The following is a 16,916-nucleotide window of genomic DNA, read 5'->3' on the forward strand; positions in this document are numbered from 1 at the left end:
GGCTTGCTCACAAAAAATCCCCAAGCTTTCAGACACACCCAGCTCCAAGATTTTCAAGATTTTTTTTAAGCTGCTGTGTGGACGGGCCGTAATGCTTGGCTAAGATTACAAGACTTCCCATGATGCAATGGTAACAAATTAAAGTTCAAATCGTCCAATGATGTCACAGGCCTTAAATTGTAGCATGTTTGAGTGAGTCATTTATCATCTCTGTGAAGTGCTAATGATGCATCTTATGCTGTAATGTTTGGACCAAAATGCAGCCTTTAAGTTATATAAATAAAAAATGTTTGAATGGAACATACATTCATAGAAGCAGTTTTTGTTTTAGTTCTGCAATTCTACTGGAATAAGTTTAACTGAACTTGTCCCAACATGTGGTTTGTTGCGTGCCAACGTCATAACATTTTGATTGTTTATCAATTTCCCTGTGTGTAAAAACGACTCAATAGCTTCAGCGTGCCATAGCTGTGAATAGAGACCATATTAGTGAAGTGTAAAGCTGGCTGTTGCCTAAAGGTGGCAACAAATTAATATAGAAACAAAGTGGCTTTAAGCTTAAACACGTTGTTTTGTTTTGAGTGTTGTTTTGTTTCTATTATAGAGCCGCTTTGCTGCTACTTCCAACAATAAAGTCATTTAAAACAGTAGCCAAAAAATTACTGCTATTCTTGAAATGAAGACCTCTGTGGAGGATAGGAAATTAGGAGGAGAAAGGACATGCTGTAACCGACAGTAAACTATCTCATCCCAAAAAAATGCAAATGCTTTCAGATGAGTACGAGCCAATTTGCTTCAAGTATCAGGGGATGATAATGGGAGGGGACTAATACGTCTTGTTGAATGGATCTGTTTAAGATCGATTTCTGCAGCTCATGTGGAGCTCAAGTTCGTTGAATGAGAACTTCTGTAAGACCACTCACAGGAAGCAGATCAAACCCCAGTTATACATATGGAAATGTAATTTGTCCGTAGCTTTTTCCTGCACAGGTCCAACACCCAGGAAGACCTCCCACAGGTAACATCTCAGCCTCTACCTTAAGGGCTCCACAGAGAGGTTCTGATTCAGTTGGAAATTGGACGCAGGTAGGTCAGACACAGAAGGGGTTTTTAAGCCCGAGCCAGAGGCCCGGACATACAGAGAGCACCAGTACTTGTCTCTGGCAGAGCGGACAGGAACTGCTGCTGGATGTGGGCTCAGAGTCGGTGCTGCGAAGCCAAAGAAACCCGAAGACAGCATGAAGTGTTTTCTTTGGTTAGATCTACCAGAAAAAGCTGCACACACACTGTAGTTGGAGCGTTTATATTTCATAAAAGAAGTGTGAAAGAACGAGATTGATTTATCAGCTGGAGAGATACTTTGTGTAAAGTCGAAAGCACTCTGCTGGCTGAATGTACAGCTCCCTCATAAGACTTGTGACTTTCTCTTATCCTGTATTTGTCTTCATCTTTGTATTTGTGGGTCTTCTGATTCATTTCATCTCACATTGACTCCCAATCCCATTCTCTGTTTCTTTCAAAGAATCCAAGCAAACCGAAGCATACGTTGGTTTATGATGCTAAGTTCCTTTCAACATTCAACAGGACTTTCTGAACACACACTTACAAAAGGAAATGTTCAAGGGAAGCAGGAACTATATCAGAACTCCATAATTGTTCCTGCGTTTGGACTGGAGGAACCACAGGAGGTTTGTTAGTCATATTTCCTGGTACCAAATAGGTTGCAAGTACTCTGATTGCGCCATGTGGACAGAACTAAACTTGGTTTATTCGTTAAACACAATCTCACAGGCTGCTACAACGTGTGCACAGCTTCATTCACGGAGTAAGCAAGCTGTGGTTCTTGCTATTTTTATTATTAGGATGAGCGTCAGATTTTGTTTATGTGTACCAACGTCGATAACACAGTTATGTTGTCGGCTTCAAGACTTGTCTTACAAAAGCAAGCAGAAAATGGGAAAGTGCAAAGGGGAGTTTTAGTTTCTCGATCAGTTCTTTTAATTCTTTTTTGAAAGGGGCTGTTATTAAATACAGTAACTCTCCCACTTTTCCTTATCTGTTTGGTTCTTATCATTTGGCTCCACTCTCCCTCCAATTTCTTTTGCACTTTTCCCAAAACTGACAGTGCACTCGCCTTTGCCAAAAAACGTAAATTGCCCGTGTGAGGAACTTTCTACCTTTCCTTATAGGCTCTGTAAGTAGACTCTCGGCCCGAGGTAAGTGAGGAAGTTCAAAGGTTTTCTCCTAACCGGTAAGTGACGTGGAAATAAATAATTCATGTATCACACAGGTAACTGTAATGATTTGAGTTTCATGTGTTAAGTTTTGGGTTTATTTTGTTGTTCTGTGTTCCCTGTCTCATGTTTTCCTCCTTGTGTCTTGTCTGGTCCTACTTCCTGTACACAGAACAACAAAATAAACCCAAAACTTAACACATGAAACTCAAATCANTAGGAAATACACTTTTTGATTAGTGTGTGTCTGTGTGTGTGTGTGTGTGTGTGTGTGTGTGTGTGTGTGTGTGTGTGTGTGTGTTCCAGTTTAGAGTGGGAACATTTTTGGGAATGAGGAATAACATAAAATGTCTGTTTTTTTACCTTTAGGTTTAGCCAATTTAGGTGAAACAAACATCTGAACGGGTAAAATATGCGATTTTGTTTAAGATGCAAAAGCTCACATACTTCAATTGAACTGAATTTTTTTCACAGGCACACATTTTTTGACATTGAACTGCATTTTTAATTTTAAGAGCAAAAACAGTAGAGATTATAGTTTATTAATCCGTTGATATCATCACAATCGCAAATATTAATACATAGTGTAATATCTTTGTAAAATGTTTTTAAGATAAATATGGACACACAAATCCTTTGCACAAACTTTATTCAACCTTGAGATACACTGAAAAAAATTGTTTATTCATACAGATTTATTTTATAAAAAGCAAATAAGCAACACCAACAAAAAAAAAAAGATTAAAATGTAGTGTCCTACCTGGCTGAATACTCGGGACCGAAGCACTGACGTCAAAGTTTGCAACAGTGAGATGCATAATATACTTAACTTCACCTTCAAAATCTTATCAAACATGCTTAATTACTCTTATTCAAACGTAGGACACATGCAAGGGCAAAAGTATAATAGTTATTCCTCTGACTTTGTTCACATTTTTCTCTTTCTCAAATGTAAATCTAGCAAATTAAATTTAAAGGTCCCATGTCACGGCCATTTCCACTGATCATAATTCCATTGTTGAGGTCTACTAGAATAGATTTATATTGTGCAATTTTCCAAACTCACTTTGGTTTCTCATACAGCATCTCTGTAAACTACGTGTATTCACTGAATTTTACTCTCTGCCTTTAACGGCTCGTTGTAGCTCCAGTAGCTCCAGCCCCCACCCTCCCTGTGAGCACAGTGTGCTCTGATTGGTTGGTTCACGTTGTGAATCGCGCTAAGCTCCGTGGAGGTGTTGTTTCCTTGTTTAGCGATACACAGCCAAACTCATCCTGAGCACACACAAAGTCACAGCCGAAGTAAAAACAATAAGTGTGGCTTGATATTGAGTAAGAAAAAGGTTGATAAACGCTGTGAGAATGGGTCTGCAGAGAGAATTTCGCCGCAATCCCAACTGTCTGTTATCAGCCTGCAGCCAGGGAGGAGAAATCAACAGAGCTGCTTGCACTGAGTGTGTGTGTGAGGAAGTCCACGGATTGGTCCATTTCGTTCCGGGTACGGTTGACATCATGCGTACCCGGAAAAATCAAATGGACAATGACGTATCTCCAACGAGGCGTTTTGGGGAGGTATTTTCTGTGTTAGAGTTTTACTCGCTACAGGGTGTACTTTGAGGGTTTGCGACTCTGCAGACCGTTTACATGCATAAAAACCTTCATAACACAGAAGGGGACGGGTAATAACCAGAAAAGCATGACATGGGATTGTCAAGTTGCCAAACAAGTGCCTGTGTTGTAAAAAGACATTCAGTCCAATGCAAAACAGTGTTACAATTAGTGTATGTATAAATGCATGTTCATCTCATACATTTTGAAACAGTCATTTTACCTGACCTCAGAAGAGTTTTAAATGTAAACAGATACAGTCAGTGTGTGCCTATTGCCCCTGATACAGCAAGTGCACTGACACAATCCATCAAGGATCTCAGTGACTTCTGCAAAAGCTTCTGCTGGAAACAAAATAAACATCTTTGCAGAAAGCAGACATTTATATGTCTCATGTGAAGTTATGGCTGTTCAATATCAAGGGTGTCTGTCAATTTGTAAAACAGCAAAATAACAGAAGTTTGTGTGACACAAAATTATGAAGATGAATGATAAATAAGCAATGCCAAAAAATCCTTTAAGGCTGTATTTTCTTCATAAATGTGTTACAAAAATTACAATTCTGCAAGAAAGATAAAGCAATCAATCGCACTCTTTTAACGCATAAGCAAGGGGTGAAGTGAAACTGAATCAGGAAGTCACTCCACTAAACACATCATAACTGTAAGACATTGGCTAAAGTAATATAAATTATCAATAATATAAATCAACTGTTTCATGGTGCTACATATATGTAATGCCCTTGTTTGTTGGGTAGGCAATAGTACAAATCAAAATGCTGTACAGAAAACTTGGCAAATGATAAAAAATCTCCAAAGTAGGTTCTCATTTCAGGTAGTTTAAACTTGGCATAAAATAATCTGATTAATATTTTTGATATGAAAGAGCCAGAGGCAAATAAACTCGGAACCTAAAGCAGACCAGATTTTCTACAAAGAAAGGCTTTATAAAACATTTTGGATATTTTATATATGACTATAAAATGGTGTAGTCAGGTGCATGTTTTGTGTTAAAATACTAACTGTACATTTATCTTTTAAACTATTTTTTGCTTTCTGAGTGTGAAAATGAGTTGTTGAATCAGTGTGGTTGCTTTGCTTTGCAACCTTAATTTTTTTTAATTTTAACTCATAGTTATTATTTCATATTTGTCCTGGGCATTTTTCTCATCCAGTTTTTCAGGCTGGGTGTGGTGCAACTCAATGAACAGGAAGTAAACACCTGCTCCGACGGCTCCGCCCACCATGGGTCCTGCCACGGGGATCCACCACCAGCACCCTCCGGCTCTGTAGAGAGGACCAACACATATCAGTAATGACAAAATACAATTTAGCAATGAATTTGATATAATTTACACTAAAACTTGCACTATTTAAACATTATAATCTTAAATCTTTACCATTCAAACACTGAGTCTTCTTGCCAAGCTTAAAAATACCATGCATTGACAAGGAATAGTTGGACAGTTTGGGAGATTGCAGCAAGTAAGCAGCTATTCTTTTCCCCGGTTTGTTTAATATTTACAAAAAACCAAAGCATTAAAATTGCACGTTTACAGTTGATCAGGTTGCGGACTACTTTTAGGTTAGTCAAAGTCACTTACTGAAGTCAGTGCTCTTTGTGCTTAGCTAAGCTAACAGAAAGAAGGCTGTCCATAGCTTTACTTTTACCGTATTTCCCTGATACTCATACTCTGATCATACTCTATGCGAGAACACGAATTAGCTTATTAGCTTATTTATCAAATATCAAACTAGTCTTCTAATAACTCTGACATAAGGCACCCATGTTGGTTTAGTTTTACCAACAAAAGAACAACAAACAACTATTCATCATGTTATAACTTGGACCTCAAACGTAGTTGTGGTTACCCTATATTACATAATGAAAGACCAATTTGAGTTACATTTTGGAAAATCTAAGATTCAGCGTGACTCGTATCAGACACCTCTGCTTTACTTTTAACCATGCTTTTTTAATCTGCCCTTTGCAAATCCCCCAATCTTTGTCTAATGCTGAGGTACAGTTTAAATGAAACGATTCAATCGGCTTCTCCAATCTGTTTATGTCGGTATCACCCTACAGGACGCGTGTTAGCCAGGATTACAGTCTTAAGGAGTTCTGAGTGTTAGACTGATTGCATGTGTCCTCATGCTCACTCTGCCTGACCTCTGACACAGATCAGAGGGCTGCTGGTAAATGTGGCCGTTAGGAGCCTTTAGGTGAGAGGGATTCAGTTAACAGAGATGAAACACAGCCCTGAAACTAAACAAGCATCCGAGCAGGGTCATCTTTCTATTCTGTACGCGTTCGGGAAGTACACTTGAGAGGGAAGCGGCTGGATTACAGACTTTAATCTAAGGCCACAGTTAAGATGATCAGGCCAGGAGACAGTGGGTCACATTGACGCCATGTGAACTTTATATGGAGCCAAGTGCCGCTCTCCAATGGATCTGCATGCATGTGTAGCCGCTATATTTACATAATAAATGTAAAAGATTATGTGAGAATTAGCACACACTTGCATGACATGCACCTGATGGCACCAAGGGCTTACATTATGTGCATTAAAGCAATCTTTCTATATATCTAGTTATATAAGCCATCTGACATAGTTACAACTGTGACACGAAGCCTGAGAGCAACAGTATATTTCCAATAGCAAGACTTATGTTTGCATTCAACCACTTTATGTTATGTTATCAAGCCAAATAAGGTAAATTAAACTAATACTATTATTAGAATTAAACAACTGCCTTCATAAGAAAACTGCATAATTATCCAAGCTGTATTCTGTACTTTGTTAGAAGTCTACACATTCTCCAACTTGAATGTTTGTCAGTAGTCGAATGCACACTTTTGAGGGTAGGTTTAAAAAGAAAGGGCCAGAGACAAACAGGGCTTTAAGTGCAATGACAGAAACAGCATAAATCTATTTATGACAACATACGAGTAAAATAAATCCAATTCCTGAGGTAGTATTTCTGTAAAAGGGCAGACAGAGAACATATTTTGAGAACCTCAGAGGCATTCTGGTACTAGTCTTTTCAGCAGAAGACAAGATATTGTTCTCAGCAAGTACAACACTATTACATCTGTGGATGTAAGTAAATAAAAACTAAACGTGACCTTGTGAGAAACTAAATGTGATATTGTTAATCACTTAGTGAGAAAGCTCCTCTTTGGAAAGGGACGAGATAAACTCGTGAAATTCTACTCGTGCTGATATTTTTGGGTACGACAGTACACTTGCTTCACCATGGTCACATCGATTTTGGATAAAAGACAACTGGCAAAGAGCCCCCGACCACGTTGTAATCCTCAGAAAAAGGCAACGTGAGAAATGCTTTCCAACTTTTAACGGGATCAAAGTCAGTGGTAATTAAAGCTTGAATCAAGATACTGGAAATGAGACTTGACCTCAGGAAGAACATTTGAACAACATGTTGGCCCTGCACAGTCACTGAAGAGGTCATACAACTTTTCTTATCCATATGTGTTTGCAGATGTTGGAAATGTTCCAGCTAGTATCCTGTAGGAGCAAAGTATACAGAGCCTGCTGTTCCGAGCCATTTGGTTTGAATACATGAAGTTGTAGAGCTTTGTTTGCATTCTTGACAAAGTCCAAAGTAAAAATTGGACTGGGGTGCACCTTGTCCTCTCTCTTGTTTGCAATGTACAGACAGAACCTGAAATGTACAACTTGGGGACATTAGAGGGGCACATTTGGTGTGCGATGTTTTCCTTTTTGTTGATCAAAATGCGGTTTGTTTTAGAGTTGAAGTGATTGAGCAAATGTTGGCATCTATCAGTTAAAAGTGAGACTTTGTATATAAACGAAATAGCTTGATAAATATAAAATAGGAATAACATTAAATACAGTACCTCTGGTCATATGAATTGTAATCAGTTAGTGTGAACAATAAAGAGAGAATAAAATGAAGAAAAAGAGACTTAGTAACATAAATGATGCCACTAGTAATGAAGCATTGAATATTTATGTGCATGGAATCTCTCCATGTTCACTCAAATCCTAAAGCCCTTTTTCAGAATGCAGGAAAAACACGAATGGTCTATGAAATATTCATTCAGATTGTCAAGAGATCAGAGATGGTGCTACAAACGCTCTCTTGATTTGGTGTAGAAGAGAGCAGCCACTTGGTTAAATGCAGTTTCTTACATAACCCATCTAGCCTCAGGCCCTGCTGAGAGAGCTGCAGTAAATAATGGACTCCTAGTTCTCTCAGTAAGGAGAAAAAAAAGTCTTCTATTTTCTTAAAACACTGAAATATAGCTCTCTAGATTAGGAACTTTAAGACTCCATGTTTTGTGTTTGTCGTTTTGCAAAGACATGTGTTTTTCGGGGGTGATGACAGGTAGATTTTTGTTTATCATGCAGTAACATTACCTGAATACGTCCATCCCCCACCCGGCCACAGCTGTGAAGAACCGTGGTCCGAGGTCCCGTGCCGGGTTGATGGGATATCCGCAGTTCAGACCCATGGACACCCCGATGGCCATGATGATGAGCCCGATGCAGAGAGGCTCCATGCCTTTAGGAGCACCGATGTTCCTCTTGTCGGTGATGGCCAGGATGCACAGGATCAGAGCGGCTGTGGCAATCACCTTAAACACAAGAGCATCGGGCATAACTTCAGGTATATTCACAACATTCAAGTCCAAGACATAAAGGAACATAGGAAATGACTCTCTTCGTAGTTGTTGAAGTTGTTTGGTTGTTGTTGAGTTACCTAATTTGCTCTGGTGACCCCTGCCCTATGTGTCTAAGCTTATTATGAGGCTTCCCCCTTCCCCTGGTTTCAGTCTGTATAAGGCAGCTTTACTACACAGCCCCATATGGCTCTACATCACACATGTAAACATACAGAATTATCTAAAACTTATATTCATTCTAATTGGACCACTTAAGGCAAACTGTCTGCGATTCGAATTCCCATTACCAAATATCCCTCTTTACTTCTTCTTGATTTAATTGGCAGGTCTGGTAATGTTAATAATGAATGTTTCTGATAATTCAGCTGTTGTTTACATCAGAAATGCTTGTTAATCCTATATATAATATTTATTTTGATAATATTTTATTTGAAATATTATCAAAACAAAATAAATACTCAGCAGACCAATGATGTGCTCACAAATACTGTACATTAACTAACATTCTCATCTCTTCAGAACAGATGGGAGTTATTCTTAGCATCAGAGCAGAATTGTTTATTCATCAGCAAACAACTCCCATGTCCATTTACATGTACATCTCTGTATGCTCTAGTAACCCCAATATACAGAGAATCCTGTTGGAAAATCACTCTGAAATCAATCATTTCAAATAAAATATTCCAAAGATAGTAGCTGATCCAAGATTCAAAACATAATTATGTCGTGTCCTCAGGCAGTTTATGTTAAACTGATCATTGTGTTCTATTCCATAGGTGTATGTATGGTTTATTTTCAGGCGGAATTACTATTCAAATGCACGTCAATCTTAAGCCTTACCTGATCAACAAACCCATTTAGGACGGAGAGATGTTTTGCAGGATACGATGCGAATATGTTGGCTGTGGCATTTGCACCAGTAACAGCAAATTCTCCATCGGTATATTCCATCAAAGCATCTATGGAAAAGAAAATCAAGTTTTACTGGCAAGATTATATTTGTGTTTTATTAGACATATAACTTGACTTTGTTTCAGAGTCGACGCAGATCTGGGTCTCTTTAGAAAAAGATGATCCTGATAATCAAGTAATCCTTTCTGACAGTGTTCTTCTAGTGACATCATTTATACATTTACACGACCCACCATAGTACAATCCATACACAGCACAGGATCCAGCAAAAGCCCCCAGGAATTGTGCCAGCACATACACAGGGAACTTCTTAATATGAAGCTTCCCCACGATCACCATGGCCAGAGAGACTGCAGGGTTCAGGTGGGCTCCTGCAACAAGGATACACACAACATTAACAACATCAGCAACAACAACCACTGCAGGTGACCGAAAGTACTTAATATATTTTTTATTTATAAAACAAAGGGGGAAATTCCGATTATTCCCATTAACAATTACTCTTTAAATGATTTGTTATCAATACGACAGGAAAGGGGGAATATGGAAACATCTTTTATTATTTGTTATATCACTTAAAAGCAGTACATTATCACATTTGATAAGTACAGGAACCAGCAATTATTTCGTATTTTTGCTAGAGAAATGATCTATCTTTATTTTCAAAACTTTGCTTCTACATTTCCTACAATTACATTTAGCTGCCGATGATGGTAATCTTCTTTCAACTAACCAACTCAAAATGTTTTTCATTTTCAAAGTTGTTGTTTTCATCTTCAAGTGGGATTAATTGAGGCAATTTTATTGATTTCCTGCACCTTTATTAAAGTATTTATTTCACTTAAGCAGTAGTACTCCCTAAATCCTTTGATGTGTAAATGTGTAATCTCCTTTAAATGATAGTCAGGTTTATTTTTCTGTGGATTGACCTATTGATTAATTCACTAATTGTTTCAACTCTGAATCAAATGATAAACAGCTGTGACCAAGCTGAGAAGGATGATTTAGCCGAGCATTTTAAACTTCACGTCTTCACTTCTGAGGTAAAGTAAATTGAGTTCAGTGGATTAAAACAAAGGCTGTCTGATCATTTAGCGCCTGTTGTCAAACCCTCCACAGCTCATTCATTCAAAACTTCCAGGATATTTTCAAACAAAGAGCACTGGGTTTGTGTGCCGTCAGAATCGACATTGTTCTTCAGAGGTGTGTTTGAACACATTCCAGCCAAATGTTACTAGGCTGTGATGACAGTGTGGGGTCATTTATTTAACACTCTGGGATCTTGGCTTCGACCTCGCTGTGGTAACACCATTGGGGGTATCAGCCATGCGCCCATTCTTAATCTCCCCGTCCTGTTCACAAATACTGACCATGACAACCAGCCAGACCGGCCTGCCTGAATTGCATCTGACATAATCTGCCTGAATCTGCTTAAGGCACACGTAGACTGCAGGTCATTAGAGTGACCATGATGTGTCACACTTACGGTACACTGTCATCTAAAATCTGAGACTACAAAGTGAAAACAATTGTGTTTTCTTCTCTTATGGGGCCTCCCTGCCAGGGAAGCCTAGTAAGCCAGGCTTGTCACACCTGACCCTCCTCCTCTCCAGAGACCCATGCCCCAGTAAAGCTCATTAGTCCAATACCTACGATCATCTTCAGAGATGTCGTTGGACAGAAGCTTCCCACTGAGCTGTGGACCCCGGGGTTGAATGGCCCATTCATGCAGCAAAATCTCTCCATATATTAACCTCCGTGTCATCAGGCTTTGCAGCGATTCCTCTGAAGCTTTACTACTCTTCTCATTAAACATGTAGCACAAGAAAGTCAGAGAGACCTCCAACAACAGCCATCCATCCTCAACAAAATAGACTGGAAGTGCTTCCATGATTTTTTCCATCCTCTATCGGTTTATATTTCTCAATGATATATTTGCAAATCTCTTCAAACACACGAAATATAATAGTTCCCCCTAAATCATTGGGGGTTTCAAAACATGCTTTAAGAAAAACACATAACAGAAGAATATGTTTCATTGTGAGACTGTTCAGTCAAACTCAAAAGTCTGTATAGCACAGACATTTTAAGTTTTGAAAGGAATAGATCAAAAAATGTGGATACTTGCTAACTCGCTTTCTTGCAGATCGTCAGATGAGAATATGGATACCACTCTTTAATATCTGTGGGTGAACATGTAGTTGGACCCGGGAGTGGGTTAGCTTAGAAAACTGGAAACGGAGCTACAGCTTTGATAAAAAAACAATTACAAAATAATTAAATCCAACAACCAGTTGGATAAAGCTTTCCATTGGCATGTTATATCTTGGGTTTTTTTTTATTGTGAAAATGGCTCTATATAATATTTCTTGGTAGGTATCCTTTTTTTATACAGCTTAAACAGATCAAATGTAACATGTTAATTATTTAGCTTTCGAGGCGGAGGTAGGTCTTATTGCATTACCCTGTTTTAGTCTTTATGCTAAGCTAACTGTCTGTAACTTCATGTTTAACAGACATGACAGGAGAGAACAAATGCTCGATCTCTCTTTGATGATGAGTTTTCAAGTCCCAGCAGTAATGGAAATTACCTCACAGCAGTCCATGAAGCCCTCACAAAATGTAACCTTCGACATAATGTATCCCTTGATGGCTGATTAATGGATTCTCACCATTTTGGCTCAGCATGCCAATGGTAAGCACTGTGACATTTAACAACTATACCTTTCTGTCTTTGTCACTGCTGGCAACACACAGAGGGCTCTTCTTGCTGTAATCCTGGAGGAATGTACCTGAAAAAGTCCCATTTGGACATCAGGACACAATATCTCTATAACTTAAGCGCCCTGATTTGCTCTGAAAATCAGCCCATTGGAGACGGTAATACAACAAAGTATCAAAATACACTCCATTAGTGTCAGTAAATCTTGCTTTATAGACCAGAAAAGAGGTTGCTATTGAATGCTCTCCATTATGTCACACTGGAAGTCCATAATAAAAGTATACTCTGGTCTTCATAGGCCATCACTTTATCAAGATCAATAAACAATGATGACAATCATTGCTGTTGCTTTAAGAGTAAAGAGACAGACAGACATCCATGACCAAAGACTGCGTCTCTGCCACAGACAAATATTGTGAGACGACCTTTGTTACCGGCCCGTTTGCAGCTTTTTGTTGGCCAAAATGAAAAAAATTGAATGTTTTCTTCGTTTTTCTTTCATCATTTCATTTCTAGAAAACTGAGGAAATTACTATTGATAATAATTTTTAAGCAACTGGGCCAAAAAACGTCACTTTGATCCAGCTTCTTAATTGTGAGAATTGGTATATGTGCCCTCATTTATATATAACTGTTAACTGAACATTTTTGAAAGTATTATATAAATGTCACCCTAGATCTTTACAAACTTGCCACTTAACAATTTTCCGATCTATTAATGACTGATTAATCAACAATTTTGTTGATTCTGCAAACAAACATTAGTAGCCATATTTGAGAAATTACATGATTTTGTATTGTAATGAATGTGAGCTGTGCATGTTGCTATTTTTACCTGACACCCCCCCTGCCATGTAGACGGCCATCATGACTCCCAGAGTGAAACCAATGTGGATGGTCAAAGGCTCCCCGAGAGCCCCTCTACTCAGCACCGTCTGGGCCACTGAACCACATCCAAAGAGCTGGGACACAAGAACAAAACACAAAGAGGTAGAAAGACTCATTGTTTTTAATTATTCCAATTATAATCGGCATTAACACTACCCCTCTTGTCCACCACCAACCTCCCACAGACAATTTGTCCTACTTGGAGCCTCCAAAGAAAAATAATGAATCCCCCACTTATTAGGTCAAACGGAGAAGTAATTACATCCAAAACAAATGTTGTGAGCAGAGCAGGGTCCAAAAATGAAAAAGGACTATTATGGAAGCTGCATCCCTCTTTTGATGTGGCATCTGAGGCATTTAATTGGAGATGTGACAGGAGGTGGAGGTAAGGACAGTGCAGAATAAGAAATTAACATTACTATTACATGAATAACTAAAAAGCAGGCATTATTATTGGCAAGGAATTATAAAAAAACTGAAAAACAGTTATAATACTCTGTATTGCAATGTGAGCATTTGCTATAATTAATGTAATCCCATGTTCATTTGTTTTTCATAATCTCCTTACTAACAAGAAAATGACTTATTACACATTAAAATGATTGATCTTTTATGTTGCAATGCACTTCTGGAGGAGTTGTGAGGAAGAAAAAACAGTCCCACATCAGTCACATCTTGTTATGATTGTCAGGAGCAAATTACAGCTGCAGCACATCAAAGAGAAAGTCTGTTATTCCCCGAATATACTATGTGTTAATAGAGACATATGAGAGACAGCAGCCAGAGTCCCAAGAGACTCAGTTTGACACATTATTAGCATACTGGTTCCAAGCTTTAAAGCGGCTGTTTAAGCTGGATGACAGGTGCAGAGGGAGGTACTCACTATCAGGACAAATGTCCCCAGAAATTCCGCCAGGAACTCCTTAAAGATGTCCCGCCTCAGGCCAAATCTCTCCTTCATCTTCATCTTGCTCTCATCTTCCATTTTTGTTCGTCCTGCGGCTCCTTGATGTCTTCCTCCGATCAGAACAAACAACTATGAGGAGTCTGTGATTGTCGGTCAGGTTGCCGCCTCCCACTCGGTGCGCTAAGCTTCTATTTCCCTTTGTAACCACAAGGGGTCTACTTTTTATTATAAATAAAGGCTCCAGACACACGCACACCTAACCATGGCTGAAAGTAGGCCTCTTTGTATGGATTTTGGTAACACACAAAAATACAGTTTGAACACACACTCGAGGAAGATATGCAATATTTTAAAATGCCATTATTAACCAATTAATTAGAAAAGCCCTATATGCAACTTCGCAAATAAAACCTTGGAAAATGGGTGAGAACTTATTTATCCCAAATTACATTTTTAGCAGAACTGATAGTCATGAAACTCTCAGGCAGACTTTTGTTTAATATGAAATGTGAATTAAAAAAATATATGAAACAACTCCCATGAGATGAATTGCTCGTAAACTAAGATAACTGTTATCACCAACAATCACAATCACCTTCCAAATTGTAAACCAACAGTCACTATTCTGATCACAAAATGTACTTTATATTGAGTATACTAGCACCTTCCTTAGGGAAACACGTCTAGTGAAAATAGGACTAACTGTTGATTTCTTTAGTCTATTAACATTTTATTTTTGGATGATGAAGACAAATCTAAAGCTTGGTAAAGCTCATTTAAAAAACGTTCAGGCTAATTAAAAGTTAACAGTGAGTTTTTTTAATATTTTTTTTAAAACAACAGTCTGTACAGTATATTTCTAACACAAATCCATGATAATATTCAATTTCATGAATCACAGATGATTTAACCATTATACAGTTCTTAATAAACACATATCGTTGTCTCAATTATGTTAACTAGTTTGAGCTCATAAAACATGTATTAATTTAAAATGTGTGTATATATTTAAGGTTTTATCTTTTGTCATTATAAAAGTCAAACACGTTTTAATGTATGAATCGGCTGGCATGTGCGCTTTAATAATCCCACGATTATTTTTAAATAGCCTAATTATAGTCAAATGTTTTAGGCTGCGTAAGCCTTCTGATAAACTAAAACTCGCCAAGTTATTCAATAAAAAGTAGGCTAGCTATATTTGTGAGGATCAGTTTTCACACGCTTTTTCTGCAGCCCTCATCCACCCGAGTCTTATAATGGCTTATTACATGTTAAGGTAACAACACATAACCACAAAGTACGATGGACTATGTGAGTAAATATAGGCCTAACAGAACAATTCTGAGCTGATAATATACAAGACGACCTAAAAATAACATCCTATTTGTATTTTGGATATGCTATTTATATATCTAATTTATTTGTATTGTACGTTAATTAAAAACTAACTAAATAATAACAAATCTATTTTTAAATAAACCCCCCAGTTCAATGATTCCTTAAATACTTACTTTGGTATTCTTTTTGTAAAAACTTGTCCGGGAAAACGCCTTCCAGGGCTCGTTGCATTTTTGGCACTTTTTCTGTTCTGTCTTATCTGAAAGTTTGCAACGTTTTAACACTCACCTTTTCTGTTTGCCGCTTTGTGGTTCCACTTATCAGTCATATTTCCATTATCCTTTCCTTAATTATTCTATGTTGTAACCATTCCCATCCCATTTACCTTATCAAACGGCTCTTTTGTAAATACTGTTAAAACTGTGCATGTGAGTTTGAGTGTCCGAGGCTCGGTCCATCCAACAGAGGGAGCTCCATGAATACATTTGAGCTCAGCAGTTTGTCACACCGTCTCCCCCGGTTTGTCTTATCTCCCGTTCACTGTGCTCTGTGAAAAGGTGAGGCGACAGGCTGAGGATGGGATGTTTTCAATACATTAATCAATGTCACCGTTTCAGGCACGTCCTCTTTGATGTGAAACAGACACTTTGAGAGTGTCGCCCATGCTGTGAAAAAAGGGAGATGTGCTGACGGAGAAACAGCATCCTGCGGGGATTTGCAAATGATGGGCCTGCATCTGTCTCCACACTCCTTTGTCCTGTCAAGAGGCTCAGATTATGAAATCTAAAATGAATGAGAAAATTACTCGATATCAATACTTCCGAGTTTTCAAACTACGTTCTTATTCCTATGCAAGATACATTGTTCTGCATTCGCTTTCATTTCACAGACTAAACCACAAATTAACTACTTATTTCCCCTCTACCTGAGTGGCTTCATGCATGTGTAAAGAAATGCAGTTGTTGTGTATGTGTTAATACATGCGTGGCTTTGCTTTAATTCCTTTTAGTTTTGTGAGACAGGCTCGCTCGCAGCTAATTGGTGGATGTTTATTGGGAGATTTAAAGGAGGCGCTGGGGGGAATTATCACCTGCGGGACAAATCTCTGCCAACAACACCCCAGCAAGTAGCAACAATCCCTTTAGTCCGCATTTACATAACATCTTAGACCGTGGGGAGGTTGTGTTAGGCAAATAAAGAGCCCAGGGTGATAGTGAGCCGAGGAAAGTGGGATGACACCTTTATGGCACTTAGGAAATGGTTAATGATGATGTAAGAATGAGACTTACGAGTAAATACTTCTTTATGGTGAATTGTTTGTTAACTTTAAGGTAAATAATTAACCTCCAATCTCCAGTTTCATGCCAATATGAGGGAGGCATTCCAGAAAATGGAGATATTAACTTCTACAATCCAACAACAACAGATACAAAAAAGAGAATGTGAATCCATCCAAAGCCTAAAACCGCTACTACATTAACTTTATGGCGAGATTGTTTTTGCCAGAAGATAATAGGCTTTATATGATGCTAAAGGGAAGTTTGTGGAACTAGGCTACAGTCTTTTCTAAGTGTTTAAACCTTGACAAATAGGTTTCAGTTTCATGTAACACTCAAAGCCTTAGTTATACCTG

The 16,916-nt window shown here is 38.3% G+C and overlaps 1 protein-coding gene across 1 annotated transcript; it reads right to left on the reverse strand.

The window, feature by feature from the left end:
- Positions 1 to 3,919: 3,919 nt before the first annotated feature.
- Positions 3,920 to 14,023, reverse strand: aqp9b (aquaporin 9b). Its single transcript, XM_010788003.1, has 6 exons — positions 13,922 to 14,023; positions 12,986 to 13,112; positions 9,662 to 9,799; positions 9,357 to 9,475; positions 8,251 to 8,468; positions 3,920 to 5,128 (listed from the first exon to the last, which is right to left on the reverse strand). Exons 1-6 carry the CDS (start codon positions 14,021 to 14,023, stop codon positions 4,966 to 4,968), a joined length of 867 nt encoding a protein of 288 aa, XP_010786305.1. The 3' UTR covers positions 3,920 to 4,965.
- Positions 14,024 to 16,916: the final 2,893 nt, after the last annotated feature.

This window comes from Notothenia coriiceps, unplaced genomic scaffold (assembly GCF_000735185.1).
Source record: "Notothenia coriiceps isolate Sejong01 unplaced genomic scaffold, NC01 NC01_scaffold00031495, whole genome shotgun sequence".
Taxonomy (NCBI): Eukaryota; Metazoa; Chordata; class Actinopteri; order Perciformes; family Nototheniidae; genus Notothenia; species Notothenia coriiceps.

Bases quoted from the DNA above. Each gene is read 5' to 3' on its own strand.
- aqp9b (XM_010788003.1), bottom strand. From the start codon at position 14,023: ATGGAAGATGAGAGCAAGATGAAGATGAAGGAGAGATTTGGCCTGAGG. The intron at 9,800-12,985 runs GTAAAAATAGCA...TCCTTGTTGCAG, and splicing joins CATGGCAGGGGGGGTGTCAG to GAGCCCACCTGAACCCTGCA. The intron at 9,476-9,661 runs GTGGGTCGTGTA...TCTTTTCCATAG, and splicing joins TGTGTATGGATTGTACTATG to ATGCTTTGATGGAATATACC.